This window comes from Rousettus aegyptiacus, unplaced genomic scaffold (genome assembly GCF_014176215.1).
Source record: "Rousettus aegyptiacus isolate mRouAeg1 unplaced genomic scaffold, mRouAeg1.p scaffold_m13_p_16, whole genome shotgun sequence".
Classification (NCBI taxonomy): Eukaryota; Metazoa; Chordata; class Mammalia; order Chiroptera; family Pteropodidae; genus Rousettus; species Rousettus aegyptiacus.
In genome coordinates this window covers 6078045-6098848 of record NW_023416291.1, presented here as the reverse complement: position 1 = coordinate 6098848, position 20804 = coordinate 6078045, and the positions used below count along the sequence as shown (strand labels likewise).

The following is a 20804-nucleotide window of genomic DNA, read 5'->3' as shown; positions in this document are numbered from 1 at the left end:
TCAGTATGTATAAATCCACTCAGAGAGCTTTCGTCACTTGGCACATATTTTGCATCGAGTTTAAGAGAAAGGCAGTATGTCCTATGACATTGGAGTTTTCCATAGTTTTCAGGGAAAAAAAATAATAAACGTGTTCAGTTTTATATAATCTTTGTATTAAAAATAACTTGGATTTTTAAAATTATATATATTCTGCAGTAATAGAAGCTTACTAATATTTTATATGCTCGCTTTATTATATTTGTAAACTTAACTGAAACTATTCAGCTTTGCTTGGAATCAGGGTTGTAGGACACCGTTGAAAGTATTCGGCAGGATCATCAGCGATTTGGCTCCCTATCCCTTCACTCTCTTACGCTCAAAATTACACCTTACCGTTAAAGTGCCTAATACTTGAGTTTGCAGACTTAGACGAGTTCCTCCAGAAACAAAAGCAGATGCCTAAAAACGCACTGTAATTTATATAGCAAACATGAACAACCACTCTTCGAAGCATTCTGCTAGGTGCTAGAAACGCCCTGCCTGTTGGAAGTTACTCTGTTCCATTATCCACATTTGTTGCTCATAGCATTTATCACCGTCAGCTCCATAAAGAACTTGTCTCTTGTGTTTTCCACTCTACCCTTAGACCCTAAAGAGGATTCGGTCCCAGTAGATACTCAAGAGCATATTTGTGGAAGGAAGGAAGGAAGGAAGGAAGGAAGGAAGGAAGGAAGGAAGGAAGGAAGGAAGGAAGGAAGGAAGGAAGGAAGGAAGGAAGGAAGGAAGGAAGGAAGGACGAGGAGGAAGGAACTAGGATGCAATTCCTTATCACCGGAAGGACTTCATGAAGGAATGCCTGACGTGTCCTTCCTTCCTAAGTCAGGAAGGAAGGAAGGAAGGAAAGTGAATTTCTCAATTACTGTTTCTTTTCTAGACTAACCTCCAATGTTGACCCCTTCTGCAGAATTTTAGGTTTTGAAGTGCATTTGAACTTGTGAAACATGATCAAGTATATTGTGACCCACTATTTAAGAGACTACATCACTAAGAAACTTGAATTCCTAAGAAACATTACAGCACCGCCTGAGAGTGAAACTTGTTTCTCATCTTACAAACTTTTAAAAGTGCCGTTCATTCTAATAATTATGTGGACTGTCGATGATGAAGAAATACATAGTCCAGGATCTAGGCACTACGACCGAGTGAAATAATTCTTAAAAATCAGTACTTCTCATAATCAAGATCATACTTTCGGTGGACAAATAATACACAAAACAACGTAGCCAGGATTATTTGTCCAGTCGTGGTCGAACTTGTGTTTCGGCTCCTGCTCTAGAGAACACACCGGTCACGCATTACAGACCTCCATGAGCCGTGCATGCACGTCCGCAGGCACCAGTCTGTCCACAGTCCTTGGCACATAGCACTTGTTGAATTAATATGAAGATGTGAGCATGAACATTGATGTAAACATACAGTCCACATAGCATAGTGTTGGGCACTTGCTAAGTATCCCATAAATGTGTGTAGGTGATTTATCTGAGAGTTATTGAAATGTGATTTTTAAAAGAGTTTGCTGGCTGGCAGTGGCGGACCATGAAGAGTCCCTTTAGCCAGCTTTACGAGCAGGTAGGGTAGGGACCAGCTGCATGTGTGACTGGTTTAAAGGCATTTACTGGAGTGAGTCCTGTGTCCAAAAATCTCATCCGTACTGCTGCTGTCATAACAGTTTCTTAGCTGAATTCTTTCAAACACTGGAAATTGTTTTTCATGGGGTTTTCGGAGAGGTATTTTTAGCTAACATTCAGATACCATGGCTGTAGCCTTGTGGTTTACAGTAGTCAGGACCTTGAAAACAACCCGGACGCTTTATTAGAATAAGAATAAGAAATTAATAGTTCAAGTTTTAAAGATCAAAATTATATCCAAACCACAGAGCCCTTTAAAAATAGCTGCTAGGTAACAGAGCAGCCAGCGCTTCTCATCCTTAAAGCGCAGGGCGGTGACAGCCGCTCTGCTCTCCAGCGAGGAATCTACTTTTTAAAAGACAATAGCAGTAAACAAAACAGTCAGAGATCTCTGCCTTCAAGGAGATTTCGTAACAGGGCAGACAGAGGCAGTAAATAAGAGAAATTGAATATAGACCACGGTGGAGTAAAAAGCAAGCAGGAAAGGGGGCGGGGCCACGTGTGCGTTTTCACAGGGAGTGTGCTGTCCTAGCGTCCGTGGGACCATCGTCCTCGGCCTCCCCGCCGCTCGGCCCCCCGATTCCCTTTCCTCCCACGCGCTGATCACATCCAGCCTGGGGCCGGCCACGCTTCCCCAGCCTGCCCGGCAGCCGCGCTGGTGGCCTCACTTCACATTCCGGGTCACAGAAGGGGCCTCGGGCTGCCGCGCAGTCAGGCGGCACGTGTGTCCCGCTCTCCTCCTCGCCTGGTTTCACACGCTCGCGTCTTTCCTCCAGCCCTTTCTGACTCGCAATCGGAAGAAAACCTCCGCGGCTCCCGTCCCTGCGTTCGCATCCTGTGCACATCTCTTCCTACACACTTGGCAGGAACGGTAGATAAACTGTCTCTGCCCCGCCGCGGGCCCACGCTCTTCATCTGTGCCGTAGGCCCCCCCCTGATTTGCTATGCTGCCTCCTTGTTTGAGTCTCAAATACAAAGAATCTTTTTTGGAAAACTTAAAAAAAACACCATAGCGACACGAAATGATCAGCTACCCTAAGAAAAAAATAAAGAGAAACCAACCAATCAACCTTTTTTAAATAACTTTTTAAAATTTTTCTATTATAGTCGACATGCAATATTATATTAGTTTCAGGTGTACAACACAGTCAGAAGACATTTATATAACTTACAAAGTGATCCCCCCAATAAATCTAGTACCCATCTGACACCGTGCATGGTTATTACAATAGCACTGGCTACATTCCCTCTGCTGAACTTTACCTCGCAATGACTATTTTGTAACTACCAATACGTACTTCTTAATCCCTTCCCCCTTTTCACGCAGCCCCCCCAACCTCCCTCCCATCTGGTTTGTTTCCAAGAGACATCCCTAGTCAAAGGAAATCTTGGTCTGCACGTTGCGTAGACTCACCGCCACGCTGGCACACCATGGCCAGCAGGTCGCCCCGGGCAGCGGGGCCTCGCCTGAGTCAGGACACAGGTTTCTTGACTTCGGTTGTACACGCAAATCCAGTAAACACAATGATGGATTTTTTCAGTTTTAAGCCTTACCCTCTTTTCTGTCCAACCTTAAAAGCCAGTCTTGGTAAATGACCTTCCAAACCCTAAATAAATTGAAGAAACCAAATTTCCAGTAATGTAGTGATTTTTTTTTTTTTTTTTTTTTTTTTACCTCTTAGATTATAGATTTAAAAAAGGGGGACGGGGAGGAAATAGATATTTCCTTCAAAATCAAGAGAATAATACCATCACTTGGCACCGAACATGGGTAAGATTGTTTTTTATTTATTATGCAATGTACATATATATTTTTAAATAGCTTTTAACATCAGCACAAAAGTGAGCCAACCTCACCCTGCCATCAGAGCCACCACGCCCTCGCTGGGGAGTCAGACCATGCAGACCTGTGCTGATGCAGCTTCACTCTGCTACCGAGTTCTCGAAACTGGGTTTCTAATTTTAGTGAATGAGTTATTTATTTCTTTTACCATTTCTATGGATTTGAATTTACATCAAACTCTATTTATATGTTATTGCTAAGAACTCACATTGTCCTCAATTAATTAATAGGAACTTTCAAATTATCCAGATGACATTATATTTATTTCCAGCCTACATAGACTCCTAGAAGACTGTGTGCGTCTTCCCAAAATAGTCTCCATCTTTTATGTATAACTCTTAATTTGACAGCCTTTGGACATTGAAAAACATAAGCATTAGAATCATATATTTATCAACAGCCTTCAACAATAAAGTATTGGAATGTCAGTTTTAAAGCTCTAAAAATTTTCTCAACAATACAAGTGACAGACTTAAGATCACATTGTAGGAGTCATTTGCGGTATACCAAAAGCTGAAACTCTAGGTTCAAGTCTATGTTCTCCCCCACGAATGCATGATTCTGCATAAACCACTTAATTTTTTCAAGCCTCAATGTATCATCTGTAAGAATAAAAACTAGGTTGCTAGGGTTATTTGTGAAACGGTGTAAACATCAAAGCATCTCATAACCTGTAAAGCATCATGCAGTGTTATGTATTATTACTGGGAATAGTCTATACTCAGGTTCCTTGTAGGTTTTAATTGCCTTACTGTCCCCGAATTGCTAGTCCTTGACTTCCTTGGAGATTTTTTCAACATGCTTTTCATTTCTTACCATGATCTTATCTTTTCAAGTTCAAAGGGATGTTCATTATTGTCAGAGCCGTCCCTTCTGCCACGCTCGTTCAGTGTAGCACAGTTTTTAATAAATCCACACTAATCGCATAGGCAAAAAACCCTTCTTTGAATGCTCTTAGGAAAGACAGGAGAAAAAGAACCAGATTTTCCTGGCCATCATGTCTCCTGCTTTTGTGACAATCTGATTTTCATTCCGGGCATTCGAATACTGTTTTTTATTAAATTTAGAAAGTCCTATGTTCTATGGCATTTTTGGTAGGTTGAGTAGATTGAGGAAGATTACCGAAGGATAAAATGGTTATCAAAAGTAAATAGTGTATACTATGTGCTTTGAAATGTTTAGATTTAGGCAATTCTTAAGAAAAATTTTTAAAAGTATAATTATGCTTAAGTTAAATATTTCTTGGTTATATGATAATTTTTATAAATTTATAAAAATGTGAGAAAGCATTATAATCTAACAAGGTTTCATCGTATATATTTAGGATTTTACATGGGAAAATCTGGTTTTCATAGGGTATGGTTACCCTTTGCTTGTTTAAGCCACAGGGGTGGAGATGAGATGCGTCCCAGTATACTGAGAGAGGTTCTCTGCACGTCTCTGTGCATCACTGAGAACGCATTAGTACGCTCTGACATGTTTTGCTAAAATGTTCATTTTCAAAATAGAAAATATTTTCACAAGATTTTGCATTAAGATTATTTCCTTTTATAAAAGGATTATATATTGCATAATGTTTTAAAAAAAAACGCGTAGTATTTTGCACGTAAGGAGGCAGCACAGGGTTATCGAGGAGAGCGCTGGCTCAGGAGTCAGTCAGACCTGAATTTGAATCTTACCTAGCCCCAACCCTTTATCCTCACCTATGAACCCCATATGTTATTGTAAGTTTTTATTTATGTGATAACAAATATCAGGTGTTCACTCTATGCCTGGCATGTAAAATATTTAGGAAGGAAACAGTAAACACAGAGCTTAGGGAATAGCCTTTATAAATGCTAAGAGATTATTGGATTCCAAGTAAACCATGATGTACTGCATGGGATGTGTGCATGAAAAGCTTGCATGCTTATTTCGTTTTTAATTGTACAAAAAACATTACTAGTTCTAGAAAGCACTAGATTTTAGGCAAGATTTTTATATATGAATTGTATCCCTCTACCTGGGAGACATAAATAATACTGAGAAATATATATATATATATATATATATATATATATATATATATATATATATATATATATATATGAGAAATCAAGTCAAAAATCTTTCCACAATAAAAAAAGTAGCTTCTGAAGTATTTTCACTGACATATCTCCCCTATTGGTCTTAATACAGAATTACATGACAGCCACAATTTATTATTTCTGAAGCAAAAAGTTAAAATTTATGCTTATTCCAATGAAAAAAAAATGTTACGAATGGGACACTCTATGCTGGAAATATTCACGATAGCGTCCACGCCGGGCGTTAGCATCGTGACACGTTTATGCTGTGCCGGGCCGGTGGTGGGCCAGGCTCACCTGAGATGGTGCTTCTGTACCTTTGTTCAGAAATGGTTTTGTCTTTGTAAAAATTCAGTGATAAAATCCAAGTCTTTAACCAATTAGGTTTTCTATTAATAATAAATTGCAAAATAAACTACAGATCAATGCATTAAAAAAGCTAGTGCAAAGATCCCAAGGCAGGAATAAACCTGGTTCACTTGAGGTAAATGAAGTCGTGTGCGGAGTGAAGGCGGGAGTGGCAGATGAGGCCATGCCTGTGCTAAGTGGCGCCAGCGCCCTGAGCTCTGAAACCCCAGGGCCTAACACAGAGAAGGCTGATTTCTTGCTGATGTTGCTCGTCTAAGGCAATTTGGCAAGAAGGCTCTGCTGATAGCGATTCCCCCATCCTGAACTTGTAGTTTTCCGAGATCTCTGGAACAAGGACAAAGGAGGGGTGGCATTCTGAACGGTGACTCTTACCCGAATCAGCTCCGAAGCGGTACACGCCGCTCCCGTTTCTCGTCACTGGCCAAACTGCTCGTGTGGACCCCATCTCACTGTGTAGGCGTCTGGGAAACGTGTCCGAAGCACGTGGAAGTCTCCTGGCCACCGCCGCCACAGCAGACGGCGACCCGTGGTCTGGCCGGGGTTTATTAGCCGGGTTAAAGAGTATTAAGGGTGGGCGAAGGCCAGTGGGCAGCTTCGAGAGACGTGACCTGATCAGATTTTTTTTTAAAGGTCACTCTGGCTGCTATGGTGGAAAACAGCAGTGAGGAAACAGACTGAGGAAGGGCTTAGAAGGCTACTGCAGGAGTTTCGTTAGGAGAGGATTGCAGCTTAGACAAGAAAGAGAAAGATGGATTAGTTGGGAGTCTTTTTTTTTCTATAGATAATAGAAGGTGTCGATGGATTAGATGTGAAGTATTAAGGAAAAGAGAGGGATCAAGGATGATTCTTGGGGTAGTTTGTCTACGCTGTTTCTTTCTAGGGACGTCTTTTTCCAACTCCCCACCTGACAACACGTTCTTCCTTCCAGACCCATCTCAGATGTCAGTTTTTTCTGTTAGGTGTTCTTAATTCCCCTGTCAGAGTGCGTCTTTCCTTTTCCTGTACTCCCGTTCCACTCTGCTCATTTCTGGTTTTGGCCCTTACTGAATTGGATCCTCATATGAACATTATTCATCATCTCGTCTACAAAGACCGTGAGCTAACATGTAGGTGTTTAATAACATTGTATTTAGTGAATGAATGAATATACAATATGTAATATCTTCTTGTCCAAAACTACATGTATAAAATTCCACAGCACTGGAGCCCAAGTAATTCTCTTTAATCTTGAAAGCATTATTCTTGGCTATATATATGTAATGTTTGGCTGCCATAACTGCTTTTTTAAGCTTTTCTTTTTCTTTCTTTTTTTTTAATTAACAGGATGAGAGGCAGCTGCAGGTACTGGCAGATTACAAAATGCATAATTACTAAAAGTAACTGAAGCATATTATAGTATAATTCAAGAGGAAAAAAAAAAACATCTGGCACATGCTATGTTAATTTGTTATGAGTTTCGAAGAAAGCAGATCCTGTAGCTGGCAGACCCGTCATTTCCCAGAAATGAATAGTGCACCTTTTGTCATTCTCTCGTCTAGCAGAGAACAGAGCCTTGTGTGGTTTGCTCTTTAGTCGTCACTGGAGGGTTTCCTGCACTGAGGAAGTTTTCCTTTATGCCGTATCAACCCCAATATGCATGGGTCACCCTTGTCTTAAATTGTGCCTCAGTGATAACAGAATAATCTGAGAAGTTCTAGTCACTAGTTACAAAGCTTAAGATATCGGCCCAAATTTCAAACTCTTACTAGATGCCCCGAGGAACCGTAACTTCTCTTACCTTAGATAAAGTATATGTGGTGTTTTCAAAGAGATGAATGCATCGTAGGGAAACCTTTGCTCTTGGCCTCGTGCCCACACCCCTTCCGCTCTGCGTGCCCGCGGCACTGGGAGCCGGTGCGCGTCTGCGGTGGCGATTCCGAGCGTGGGTTCCCACGTTCGTTTCCGTGACGGACACACGTGGAGGGGCTGATGGTCATTACAGAACAGCTTCTCATGCGGACCTTTTTGAAGTGATCGCCAACTCTCTTCTGAACATTCCCGTAGGTACCGCAGACTCAGTATATTGAAAACCCCATTACTTCAGGCCTCGCTCAGGTTTTTATTTCATTCTGTATTTCCCATTTCCATGAGTGATAATATCTACCTAGTTGCTCAAGCAAAACTCCAGGCGGCTGTCCTTCTGAACTCCTCCTCATACCCCTGAATCAAGTACTGCTGATTCCATCCCACACCCCCAAACATCTCCTAAAGCTGTCCACTTCCCTCTGATAGCTCAGGCTCTCAGCATTGTTCACCCGGATTACTGCAGTGACCTCTAATTTACTGCAGTCCTATTTCCTTATTATTTTCCCTGCTATAATCAGCAAGATTTTTGGATCCTCAAATCTTATCATTGTCACTTTTCTTAAACTACTTCAGCACCTCCCCAGTGTGTTAAGGAGAGTCTCAGTTTCCTCTCAGGACATACGCGATCCTTTGCCATCTGCATCTTCTGCTTTCCGCCCTCGCAGACTCCGCCCACCTGTGCCCCATTCGCACTAGACTTCTTTCGGCCTGTCGGGTGTGTCGCCCTCTCCCGGTCCCCGGCCTTCGCACGTGGATTCGACCGCAGCGCTCCGCGGCCCCTCGCCTCCTTTGTCCCCCTCACTTCGGTTTGTCTCCACGTGGCAGCGTGGAAGGCAGCTTCCCCGCAGAGACGGCCGCGGTCTCCTGATCCCCCCGTGTCCCCAGAGCACTGTGGACTCTTACGGCACTTACTGCCGACGTGATAAACCCAGCGGCTCTGTAATATTTCTCGTATTTCTAGGATGAAACTTTGACGGGCTCTTGCCCCCTACACCTCACCTCCCCAGGACCAGTATCACGTATAGAACGCAACTGAACAATGAACTGTACAGTTCCTACAGTCTTACCCTGAGATCGGCCCTTAAAGGAAATCTTGTGAGGGGATTAACCCACCACTTTGTAACTCTGCGTTCATTCTTCAGATCACTTCTAAAAATAAGCTTCCTATGATTTTTATAAATAAAACTCTGAATACGTTGCTTTTCCTATCAGTAGTCTCCCAAATTTATAGTACCGCATGATTGCTACTGTGAAAATGTAACTGCTGAATTATCTATTTAGTTCCAATATGAAAGCAAGTAGGTGGTGATAACTTTGAAAAAGCAAGTCATAGGATATTAGAAATGTTATTATTGAAGGGACCAGTTAACTGCTTATGTGTAATTAACTAAAATTGTCCAGGACTAAAAACCACCTATTTTAAATAAGACATTCTTACTTACTTTAAGGAAGATATTGAAGTAAGAGTATTTTAAATTTAAATAAAGTCCGAAATACAGCAATGGGAAATCATCAGAGGATTTTAAACATCCTTAGATCTTTAAAAGACCACTTTAGACCAGTTTTCCACATCATATGGAAAATAGACCAGAGAACAGGCAAAAATGGAGTCAGAGAGGCTTGTGCAGTTACGTAACATATAGGGCGGTGGGACAGGACTTACCGATAAATCACACGTGGGAGATGAAGAAAGGGAAGGAATCGAAGGTGAAGCCGGAGCTTTTGAGTGCAGCCCCGGGGAGGACGGCGTTCACTGGGAGGGAGGGAGGCTGGACCGGCTACACCTGACGTGCTCTTTAGTGTCCCCGTAAGTCACGGACTGGATGCGGTCCCTCGCGGGGGACGCGCAGGTAGGGAGAGAGCACCTGGGTCGGTGACCCGGAGGGCTCTGATGTCGCGAAGCTGGCCCGTCTGCTCCCGCCCGTGGTACTTGTAGTTGACTGAATGAGATTTGAAACCTTAGGGAGATTTTCCTTGCGATAGTCAGGTCTTTCGAAGCCACTCGAAAGGCTTAGATCGCAAAACTGACTATTTCATCACATACTTAGGATTAATTTTTTTTTCTGGAGAATGTTCATTTTGCTTTTGAGATCTTGATGTTATGTGATGCCACAGGTCTCTGATAATTGATTAGACGTAAGATGAGAGGCAGTGTGATTTAGGGGAGAACATTCTTGACTGAAATACTGGTACGAACCCCACTTTGTCATTCATTTTATGACATTAAGAACATTAAATAACTTCTCTGAGTCTTAATTCCTTTACTTGCATGATGAGATTAATAACGCCTTTGCGACCTGGAAGCGATAACCAGAAACAGCAGTAAAGCTCAGGTGCAGCCAGACCCCCTCCCGGTGGGTCTCGGTCTCCTGACACCATGGACCGGAGCTGTCTGTGCCCAGCGCAGACCAGCGCCCCGGCCGCTCCCCGCACCCCTCCCGCGTGGCCTCCGCTCCCTCCCGCTTCTGCCGCTTGCTTTACGAGCGTCAGTGTGTTTGTCCCCAAACCAAGTCATACCAGTGGCGCTTGTTCTGGAAACACATAATTAAGTAAAGCAGCGATGTGTACGTACAGAAGGACAAAGTTTTTCTTTTAAAACTTAATTGCGTGTGTTGGAGAATTTGCTATTGAATTAGGTTTGGACAAGCAACTCTAAAAGAATAGAGGGAATACTGTAAAAATCTTGAATACTTCTGTATTCAGATTGCTTGCCAAGTGCCTTTAAATTCTGATACCATATTAATGTAGCCCAAAGTGGAAATAATTATAGACGGTACATTATAGATGTGATTTGTGAAAAAAAAAAGGCATTCAACATTGAAATACTTTAATCATTGTGCTCATACTTAAAAAAAAAAATCTAAAAAAACTTTGTATATTCCAGGTGAAAAGCACAGACAAAATCCTTATTCTTCCTTAGGCCTCAGACCTCTTAAAAGTCTGAGGAAACCTATTGGCCCTCTTCCCAGAAAAGGTAGACAGACCCACAAGATGCTGCCCCTAGCCTCACAGGGGTGCTGAGCACACCTGAAGTCAGACCGTGGACCACGGACACAGAGCCCTTGCCGTGGGCTCCCACCCTTCACCTACTTGCATCTTGAGTGGAAGAAGAGTTTGATGACTTACCAATCTTAATTATAATATTTTGTTTACTAAAACATTTCATGATTTCTTAATAGATACAGCATAAATTACTTTGTTTATAAATTCTTTCTTAAAATTTTACCTGTACAGAAGGTAGTAAATCAATTGTGCAGAACCAAACCTTTAGGAAATATGCCCAAGGTAGAGGTGTGACTCGTTCTGTTTTCAAATGAACGTGTAGGCGTTTGCACTCCCGGGACGCCCACCGCGCACACGCACCCAGCCTTTCACTGCCCCGTGGCGGCTGCCTGCCCCGCCGCAGTGCTGGGAGAGGCTCCGAGCGCATTTTGGAACCAGAGGCCCGGTGTTTCCATCCTGACTCAAAACTGACCGGCCATGTGACTCTAGGCAAGTTACCTACCTTAGTTTTTGAATGTCTCTGTCTTTTAATTTTCTCATATGTAGAAATAGAGATCTCGTAGGGTTATTCTGAAAACTACATAAATTGACGTATATGAAGCACCTAGACCAGGTCCTGGCACGTAGTAAGCACTATGAAAGTATTTGCTGCTGTTATCACCATAGTCCTTGTCGTCCTCCTCATCTTTCCTATTACGTGCCAAGCTCTGCTGAACACCAGAGTATAAGGAAACCAAGGGAAATGAGAGTAAGTTGCTCACCATCCTTTGGGGGCGACAAAGCTTGATACACAAACAGAATAGATGTTTACTCAGTAAAAATTAACTTAAAGTTAGTAATATGTATTTTTGTGATCTTAAATTTTCTGGAAAATTATTACTAATAGTATTTATTAGAAATTATTACTGTCATTGAGGTAAATTGTCATGGGTAAATAAGTGGATAGTTTATATATCAAATTACGTAGTAGATGTTTTCTGAAAAGGCTTTCTATAAACCAAATATTGGCTAACTTTATAAATATGGTCCATCCATGTTGTCACAAATGGCAGTATTTCATCTCTTCTTATGGCTGAGTAATATTCCATTGTATATATGTACCACAGCTTCTTTAGCCAGTCATCTGTCGTAGGACGCTTCAGTTACTTCCATGTCCTGGCCACTGTGACATGCTGCTATGAACATCGGTGTGCAAATATCTTTTTGGATATAGGTTTTCAAGTGTTTGGGGTAAATACCCAGTAAAAGGATTGCTGGATCAATGCTGAGTTTTTTGAGGAACCTCCATACTGTTTTCCGTCGTGGCTGAACCAATTCGCAATCTCACCAGCAATATATGAGGGTTCCTGTATCTCCACATCCTCTCCAGCATTTGTTATTACTTGTCCGGTTGATTATAGCTATTCTGACAGGTATGAGATGGTATCTCACTGTGGTTTTGACTTGCATTTCCCTAATAGCTAGCGATGTTGAGCATCTTTTCATATATATTTGTTACGTCTTTAGGGAGAAGTGTCTGTTCAGGTCCTTTGCCCATTTCTTGATTGGACTGTTTGTTTTTTTGTTGTTATTGAGTCATATGAGTTCTTTGTATACTTCAGATATTATAGTAAGTGAAATAAGCCAGACAGAAAAAGTTGAAAATCACATGATATCACTTTTATATGGGATATAAAAGCAGCAAATGAACAGGAAAAACAGAGACTCATTGACATGGACTATAGATTAGTGGTTACCAGAGGGTAGGGGATGGGGGAGGAGGGGAGAGGTAGAAGGGCTAAAGGGGATCAAGTATATAGTAACTGAAGAAAACTGGACTTTGGGTGGTAAACACACAATAGAATATTCAGATGTCAAATTATAATGCACACCTGAAAATTATATAATCGTATTAACCAACATTACCCCAATAAACTTTAATAAATCATTAAATATGATCATTGTTTCGTCTTAACCTCGGTAGTACTCAAAGGTGCTTTCTTATCAGCGCTAATGTGCATACCTTTAATTACGTTTGGCCTGGAAGTCTGACCACTTTGGTCATTTTGCTATTTTTTTGTTTTATTTTGTTGAGCAGTGGGAATTTTAAGGTATGCGAGATACTTTAAAGTAGCACAGAAATTTGTTCTATGTTGTTATGACCACCACAATAAAGCTTGGGTAGAACATTCGGGTCTGTCTGCCGCAGAGTCGGTGATAAAGGTCCTCACCGTCGGTGACCCGCGTCGTCGGCGCTGCCGAGGTGGAACAGGCCGCCGCCTCGGTCTGCGCCTGCGGTCACGGCGGCTCCTCTGTGCGCGGGAAACATTTGTGGGATTGATTTGTGGATGGTGTTATTTCTTTGTTCTCCCCTATGTATTTATAACAAATCATTTTCTGATTTTAACAACTGTATACTCAAATATAGGACACTTAAGAGACCAAGTTTTCAAACTGTATAGCTCCTTTGGAAAAAACTCAAAGCTGAAGTTATTTTGGAAGTCTTAGTCTGTTGATTTATTTAAGAAGCAGAAGTGAGGTCAAAGGATTAAAAGCAATCTTGAATTAACTATTTTAATACTTAGAAATTGATTCAATCTTTTTAAAGTTACTTTTAAGACTGCAGCATGTTTACTTTTAAGCTATGACTCTTGACATTATCTTTGGCCAAAAAACAATATAATGCATATGTGTCAAACAGGAAAAAAAAAAAAAGATCTGTGCATAAGGTAATTCTAGCTAACACTGAATAAAAGGTATGCATGTATAAAATACAGGACATAGACCTAAACAGAAATGCCAGCCCTGAATCTACCACACTAAAACGATGGCGTGATTAACATCACCCTAACTTTCCTAGAGTGAAGCTCCTCTGAGAAGCACTGCAAACAAATCTTAAAAACGTATACTATAGCTAAGAATCGCAATAGCTTACGAGATTTTATAACAATGCTGTATCTGTTTACTATGAATATACTTTGATTTTAATGCCAAATAATACCTCAAGATAATAATATTGAAGCTGTTTTGGCACTTTTAATATGCACACATGTGGTGGTTTGTTTTGTTTTTTACCGTGATAAATTATAACATAAAATGTACGATTTTAACCACTTTTAAATTGTGATAAAACATACATAACATTAAGTTTATCATTTTAAACATTTTTTAGTGTGCAGTTCAATAGCGTCAGGTGTATTCACATCTTTGTACAAACATCTCTAGGCTATATGCACATTTTATAAAGAAATGGATGAGTTCTGTAAGATGTCTATTAATAAGCAACTTCATTTTATATATAAGGTGATATTTTCAAAACGTGAACATGTACCTCGCTAATGAAGATTCTATGTTGTTAGGTTTTTAAACAATCGTATTAATGGCTTTTCTCTCTTTCAACTAATAGGAGTGAGCTGAGTCGACAGAAACTTCATACACAAGAGCTGCTTTCTCAGCTGGAAATGGCGAAGGAAAAGGTAGCCGAGGTAGGAGAATGACCCTCCCGGAAAGTGCCGCTGCGCTCGGCACACGCGTTACAGGCCGCGCCTGCGCCAAGTCCAAGTGAACGCTCTGCTTGGAAATGACCACACAGATGTGAGCATTTCTTGTAGAAACCACTTCTAATTCTAAAAGTCCGTATGTAATGGACCGTGAATAAAAGCTTTGAGAGTCAGCGATTCATCCTGTGTAAATGAGAAAAGGTAGAGCTGTTATTTCAGTTTTACCAGTACAACTTGTGCAGTGTCACAAAAAATGTGTTTGGATCCTCTTTATTTCTATGCAAGTCTAAGATTTTTTTTTTTTTAACTCATTCCTTTTATTTTGTTTTTATCCATCACAAGAGCCATGTGGAAAACACTTTGGCCAACTGGAACATATTAAAATACTCCTTTAAATCTAAATATAGCAAGAGTAAATCATTTCTTTCTTTGAAGTTAAAAAAAAAGTAAACAATTTCTAGAGTATGATTAGAGCATTCTAGAACGCTGGTTCTTCTTTCAATGTTCTAACTTTGAATACATTTGTTGGAATCTCATTAATAGGCTGTATGGATGGGCCACTATCTCTTAGTGGCCTTCTATAAGAGACACAGTGAAATTATTACTCTTAACTTTTGTAGCATTAGAAAACAAACAGAACCCATTAACGTGCTCTTTGTTGCAGCTCCCACCTCCAAGAATCTGTCCTCAGGAAGTCATTTAAAATATGAAAAGATTTAAAGGAAAATATTCAACATAGTAATAATAGTAATATTAGAAGGTCAGAAGCAACCACAATGACCAATTCAAAGAGAATAGTTCACATGTATTATGATTTACCTAATCCACAGCATAGAAAAATGTATGTTATATGTAGTCTGATTGCGACTATGAATACGTTTATTATAGGTGATGGAATTTTCTCCCCAAATTTTCTCTGTGTTAATGATGTGCCTCTTAAATTTAAGACTACATATTTAAACAACTTTGTAAATTGAAAGAGCCAATATAGTTCTCATTAAATTTAATTTTGCTTTTGGGCACAGTAAGAAGTATATTAAGCTCATTTTAAAAGGATACTGCTACTTCAGCGTTTTATATTACTAGGCATGGCAGTCACTGTCATCACAGAGGGTAAAGGGAACTACATAGTTCTGCATAGAAAGTGTGTTCTTCCTGCCATTCCCAGTTAGGCTTGCTGCTCTCTCAGTCCCGACAAGTGCCAGAAACACTGAATAACAATTCTAGTTGTACAAAAACTTTTTCACGCAGTAAGTATGGAGAGGGCTAATGCATGTTTTTAATAGGCAACTTCTTTGAAGCTGTCTGCATGGCAGCCTGTTGTGACATTTATATTCATGATGCCTGTATAGTTTCCTGAGATTGCTCTTCTCTAACAGTATTACAGACTGGGAGACTTAAGCGACAGACATTTGTGGTCTCACAGTCCTGGAGGTCGGCGGCCTCGGTCTTAAGTCGAGACGTCGTGGCGGGAGGAGCAGCAGGTCCATGCCTGCCCCCGGGCCTCCGAGCTTCCGGTAGCCTCAGCCACCCTTGGCTTATAGCCGGTGTTCTTCCTGTGTTTCAAGAAACTTTCCACTTGAGGTCACGTTTGTATGGACTAGGGGTTAGGACTTCAGCATACCTTTTAGGGACCTAATTTAGCTCATGTTTGTATGGACTAGGGGTTAGGACTTCAGCATACCTTTTAGGGACCTAATTTAGCCAATAACAGTGCCTTAATAACTCTATTGACCCTAATACCCTCTGGAGTATACAGATGTTTGAGGAAACATGTGGAAACAGTTCTTCCCCTCATAAGGAATAAGTTTAGCATAGAAATCACTTAAGACATCTCTAACGCTGAATCATCAGGATCTCTAGAATGGACATTTCCTGTTTCATGACCTTCACGACAATGTCACCCTTTTCCGAGCGTCTTGCTCCGGCGCGGTGGTTCTGAATACACTCGCAGGCGGCATGGGCACCGCAGCTTCGGCACCGCCTGGGCGCTCGTGGGAAGGGCGGCTTCTCGGAATGCATCTCCCCAACTTTGGTGGGAGGCCCGGCGGCCTGTCCTCATACCCTGCATCCCACGCGGTCCAGCTCCTCAGGCTTCACAGATCGGAATTGGGAAGTCTTGTTCTTAACTTCTGATCCCTTTGCTTTGGATTTAATTTATTCTTTTTTGTTCACGTATAGGGAGGAAAATAATTTAGTCAAAATGTAATGCCGACTTTGAACTTTAAAGTTCATAATTTCAAAAAATAGAAATTCGGAAGCATATCATCTTTGCATTTTATAAGTGGTAAAATGATGTTCAGATTTTTCACTGTTTATTCCCCAAAATGTCTTTGTGGTACATACGGATTTCTAACTTGTTTGTTTTATATTTCCCCTTAATAGAATGAAAAGCTCATTGTAGAGCATCAAGAAAAAGCCACCAGACTTCAGAGGCGTCTGAGTCAGGCAGAAGAGAGAGCCGCCTCAGCTTCCCAGCAGGTAGGGCCCTCGCGATCCCCTGGCGTTCAGTAGTCTGCGAGCATCCGCGCAGTTGGCTCAGTCCGTCAGAAGTGTCCAGAGCACTGGTAGTGTTGTTTTCACTTGATTAAACTGTTTAAAATTAGCCTCTTTAATGAAAACGTAAACTTTAAAAAAACAGAAAGAAACATCAGTCGTCTCCAATCGACTGCTAAATCTGCTGTCCAAGACGATAGCCACTAGCCACCAGCAGCTTTTTAAATTAATTAAAATAAAAAATTGGAATGCTCAGTCACAGGAGCAGATTTCAGGCGCTCGGTCGCCGTGTGGCTGGCATCGCGGACAGCGTCAGTGTGGACCAGCTCTGTGGCGAAGCGTGCGTCAGACAGCACCGGCTCAGCATTACGCCGTGTCTGAAACGCCACAGCTGTTCAGTGGCGGGGTTGGGAGTGCACAGTGTCGCTCCGGATGTGCCATTTCAGATTGCACTTGACTTTGTTTTTATTGTAGTTTTAAAATGGAAAAATAGCACTTGACGTGTAGGTAAACTCCGTTTAATGCACATTTATCCATGACTGCATAAATCTAAAATATGACATAAAGTTTTCCAGTGCGAATTAGAGTTAGAAAATTTAGGGCATCAACGAGATACTAAGCGGCAGTTACTGATGTGTACACGGTAACGAAATGGGCCATTTGTCCTAAAATCGGAGCAATACTGGGAACAAAAGGAGACCAACTCGTGTGAATACAAAAACGGACTGGAAACAGTTTAAATAGATAAGACAGATAGGTAATCAAAACAAACCAAATTAGTACGTTATTAATTATATTGGGTTAGAAAATCAAAATTAATTTTATTCTTGGATATAACAACATTTTATACATAGTAAAGCAGCTCTAAACACTCACTGAATTCAGTTTCAGTTTGTGATATTTATAAGATCTTTTTGAAATCTACTTCTGGTATAAATATAATGTGGCACTTAAACGAAATCCAATAATAATCTGCCCTTCTCCCTCCCTTTGAAAGTAATTGTCGCTCTGTCAGATAAGTTTAATTTCCTATGCGTTAGTGGACTGCTTACCTGGTCATTCACGAGTCTGTGCCTTCCCGTAGACCAGACGGTACCGGGGCGGGGTGATGCGGGCGGCACCTTCACTGTGCGTTTTGGAGTCAAGCAAAGTGCCTGCTGCCAGGAGGTGGCCACGCGACCTTGGGCAACTGGAACTTCTCTAGGCCTCGGTTTCTTCATGTTTAGCATAGTCATTCAATGATACGCAGATACTTAGATATATAAGAAATTAAATGTCTTATTTCACAATCCTTAAAGCTTCAAGTTTATCTTTTTTTTAAGGAGTGTGATAAAGATACCCACTTAAAAGCACCGACGTTGAGTTTCACAGTAACAAGGGTACAGTGACAGAATGTCAGCTATGCCAACCGGTGGTCATCTGGTTCAGTCTCCCACTGCCAGGATCCAGCCTTAGCAGTCCAACGCTGTTTCTCCTGTATCTAAACTCTCTAACGGCGGAGGTTCCACCATTCTCTCTTTGTGGGTTTTTAAAAAAATATTTTGTCAGTTACCATTTCACAAAGTTTTCCATTCTGTTTACATTTGAAGGTGGAAAGTAATTATTCAGCCTTCTCCCCATATACAAAAAGGATTTTATTCTCTGGAGCTAACATTTTTTTTTTTCCATTTTAAGTGAATCCAAGTCACAAACTTTCTTTACGGAACATATATTCAGTCTTTAAAAATCTCAATCTTTGCCTTCTCTCTATTCTTTCTAATCTTCCCATTTTCCTCTAAAAAATGGACACCGCCATTAGAAATAACACCCTGCTGAGGGCCCGGTACTCACTGGGACGACGGAGCCGAGGGTGGTGTCGTCTCTGCGGTGCCGTGTTCAGCGGCGCAGCCCCGCCACACGTCAGCGCCCCGCACAAGCCCTGGAGCGCGCCGAGTCGTGCTGTAGACGTGTTCTCCTGACCGACTTTTCCATACGTGCGTCCTCCGTCTTTGGACTGCAGTTATGTGTTCTAACTGCATCGCTCTGTAAATGACTGAATGCCATATTGAGTTCTTGTGACAGTATGGCATTCTTAAAAATCAGTGTGGTCTAGCCTTTCTCTGTGAGAACACAAAACCTAGAAACTATGAAAAGAAATCAATAACTGTGACCATGTAGATTTTCAAATTTCTGCATTAAAAAAATGTCATAAACTCAATGACAGACTGAGAAAAGTATTTGAAACAGAGATGACAAAAAGGCTAATTTCTAAACACAGAGTGTCTGAGTCACTGTAGACAGTGCTACAGTACAGTAGACAAATGCATAAAGGATATTTACAGAAAAGACGAGACAGATGGCTTTTAAACATTTTAAAAGATGGTCATTCTCACTCATAAGCCAATACAAATTTAAACCGTGTTCACATATTTTTCACTTGTCGGGCCGTGAAGTTTGCTGGCACCTTCATGCGTTGGTGTAAATGTGTACTGACACGACCTCTTTGGAGCCCCGTCGGGCAGTGTCTCTCAAAAATCGTACATGTACATAACCTTTGACCCAGTAGTTCTAAGAATTGATTCTGCAGGTGGGGTCCTTGCCCTGGGCAAGTCTGCACAAGGAAGCACGTAAAATACTCCTGGCCGCAGTGCATACAGCTTTAAGAGAATAGAAGTGACCTGCACCCTCGTCAGCAGGGAACCAGAACATCTGTGCAGGGAGCGTTTGCCCTACTAAGAGGAACAGAGCAGATCTAATGTGGAGCTATTTCTAGTGTAGCATGTAGCTGAAAAGTCTGTGTGGCACTTTATCATTTTGTAAATAAAAGGGGTGAGGAAATGTATGCATGTATTCTCATTTAGACTATGTCAAGAAATATACTTAGAAACTGGAAATTGTGGTTGTTTCTGGAAAGAGAGCTATGGGATTAAAGACAGTGATGGGAAGACTCCTTTGTGCTCTATACTGTTAGGTTTCGGGTTTCTGTTGTTTTTCTTACTGTTAGTTTTTCTACTAATTTTGTTTTTCTTACTGTTAGTTTTTCTATTATTTTTAATCGGTTCCAATTAATATTTAAATATTATGTTCCTATTAGACTTCCCTTACGATGATCTATCATCTTTTTCTTATCGGCCCCGCAATGTGCTGGCTTACACTCAGTTTGTGTTATAGCCACTTCTTAAGCTTTTAACTAGATGTTCTTCATCCCTCTGTGAAATATGTTTTGGAATAATAAGTATATCACTGAGCTGTGGAATGTCATATTTGACATGCATATCTCTAGTGTGATACATTTTAAAGTCTCAAAAGTAGAATAGACATGAACACAAAAAGTGACCTCTTACAAGAACCCTTCCAGTAAGATTATTTTTAAAAAGTGTAAGTTGCGATGCATCATACTTTGTGTTAGTCTGAGATTTTCCATAGAAAAAGTAACTGCTCACTGATTGTTTATTTTAATTGCAGCTCAGTGCGATTACAGTGCAGAGAAGAAAAGCAGCCTCCATGATGAATCTGGAAAATATTTAAAAATACTCATAGTTCACTCACAGAACTTTAGAGTTGGAAAGCAGTGTATCGAAACAGTAAAACCTGCAGAGAATGGTTGAAGCTTGTGTCCCTTTGCGTAAGCGTTCTCCATTCTGTTTCGAGGGCTATTGGGAAACAGAGCAGTGACAGCTTCCTGTAGGTAAATAGAATCCCACAGGGAGCTTCAGTAGAGAATAAAGCCGGCCGAGAAGAATTCATTGTCTTCATCAGTGTGTCTATTTTTTGACTCCCCCTTTTTCCTCTGGAAGAGCATAATAATTTTCAAGCTATGATGATCATGAGAAAGATTTTAAGGAAATGCTAGAATTTTAATATTTCAGGATCCAAGATTCAAGAATTTTATGTCTAATTGTTGCTCCTCATTTTTAAGGTTTCCAAGTGTCTATTTTATTATGAACTCATAAATGTAATAAATGGTACACTTTCTAAAATGATGCTGTCATGTATTTTAATGTATAACCGTAGCAATTTGTTTTCAACTTACATGATTTCTAGTATCCATCAA

The 20804-nt window shown here is 40.9% G+C and overlaps 1 protein-coding gene across 2 annotated transcripts in view; it reads left to right on the top strand.

Annotated features, from left to right (window-relative positions):
* Positions 1-20733, top strand: part of SCLT1 (sodium channel and clathrin linker 1) — an 89802-nt gene extending 69069 nt beyond the window's left edge. Inside the window, exons 19-21 of one of the 2 annotated variants that reach the window (XM_016155776.2) lie at positions 14182-14260; positions 16661-16756; positions 20216-20733. In XM_016155776.2, the coding sequence (XP_016011262.2) occupies positions 14182-14260; positions 16661-16756; positions 20216-20278 (238 nt within the window). In that variant the 3' untranslated portion in view covers positions 20279-20733. The other variant, XM_016155778.2, reaches the window with a different exon arrangement.
* Positions 20734-20804: the final 71 nt, after the last annotated feature.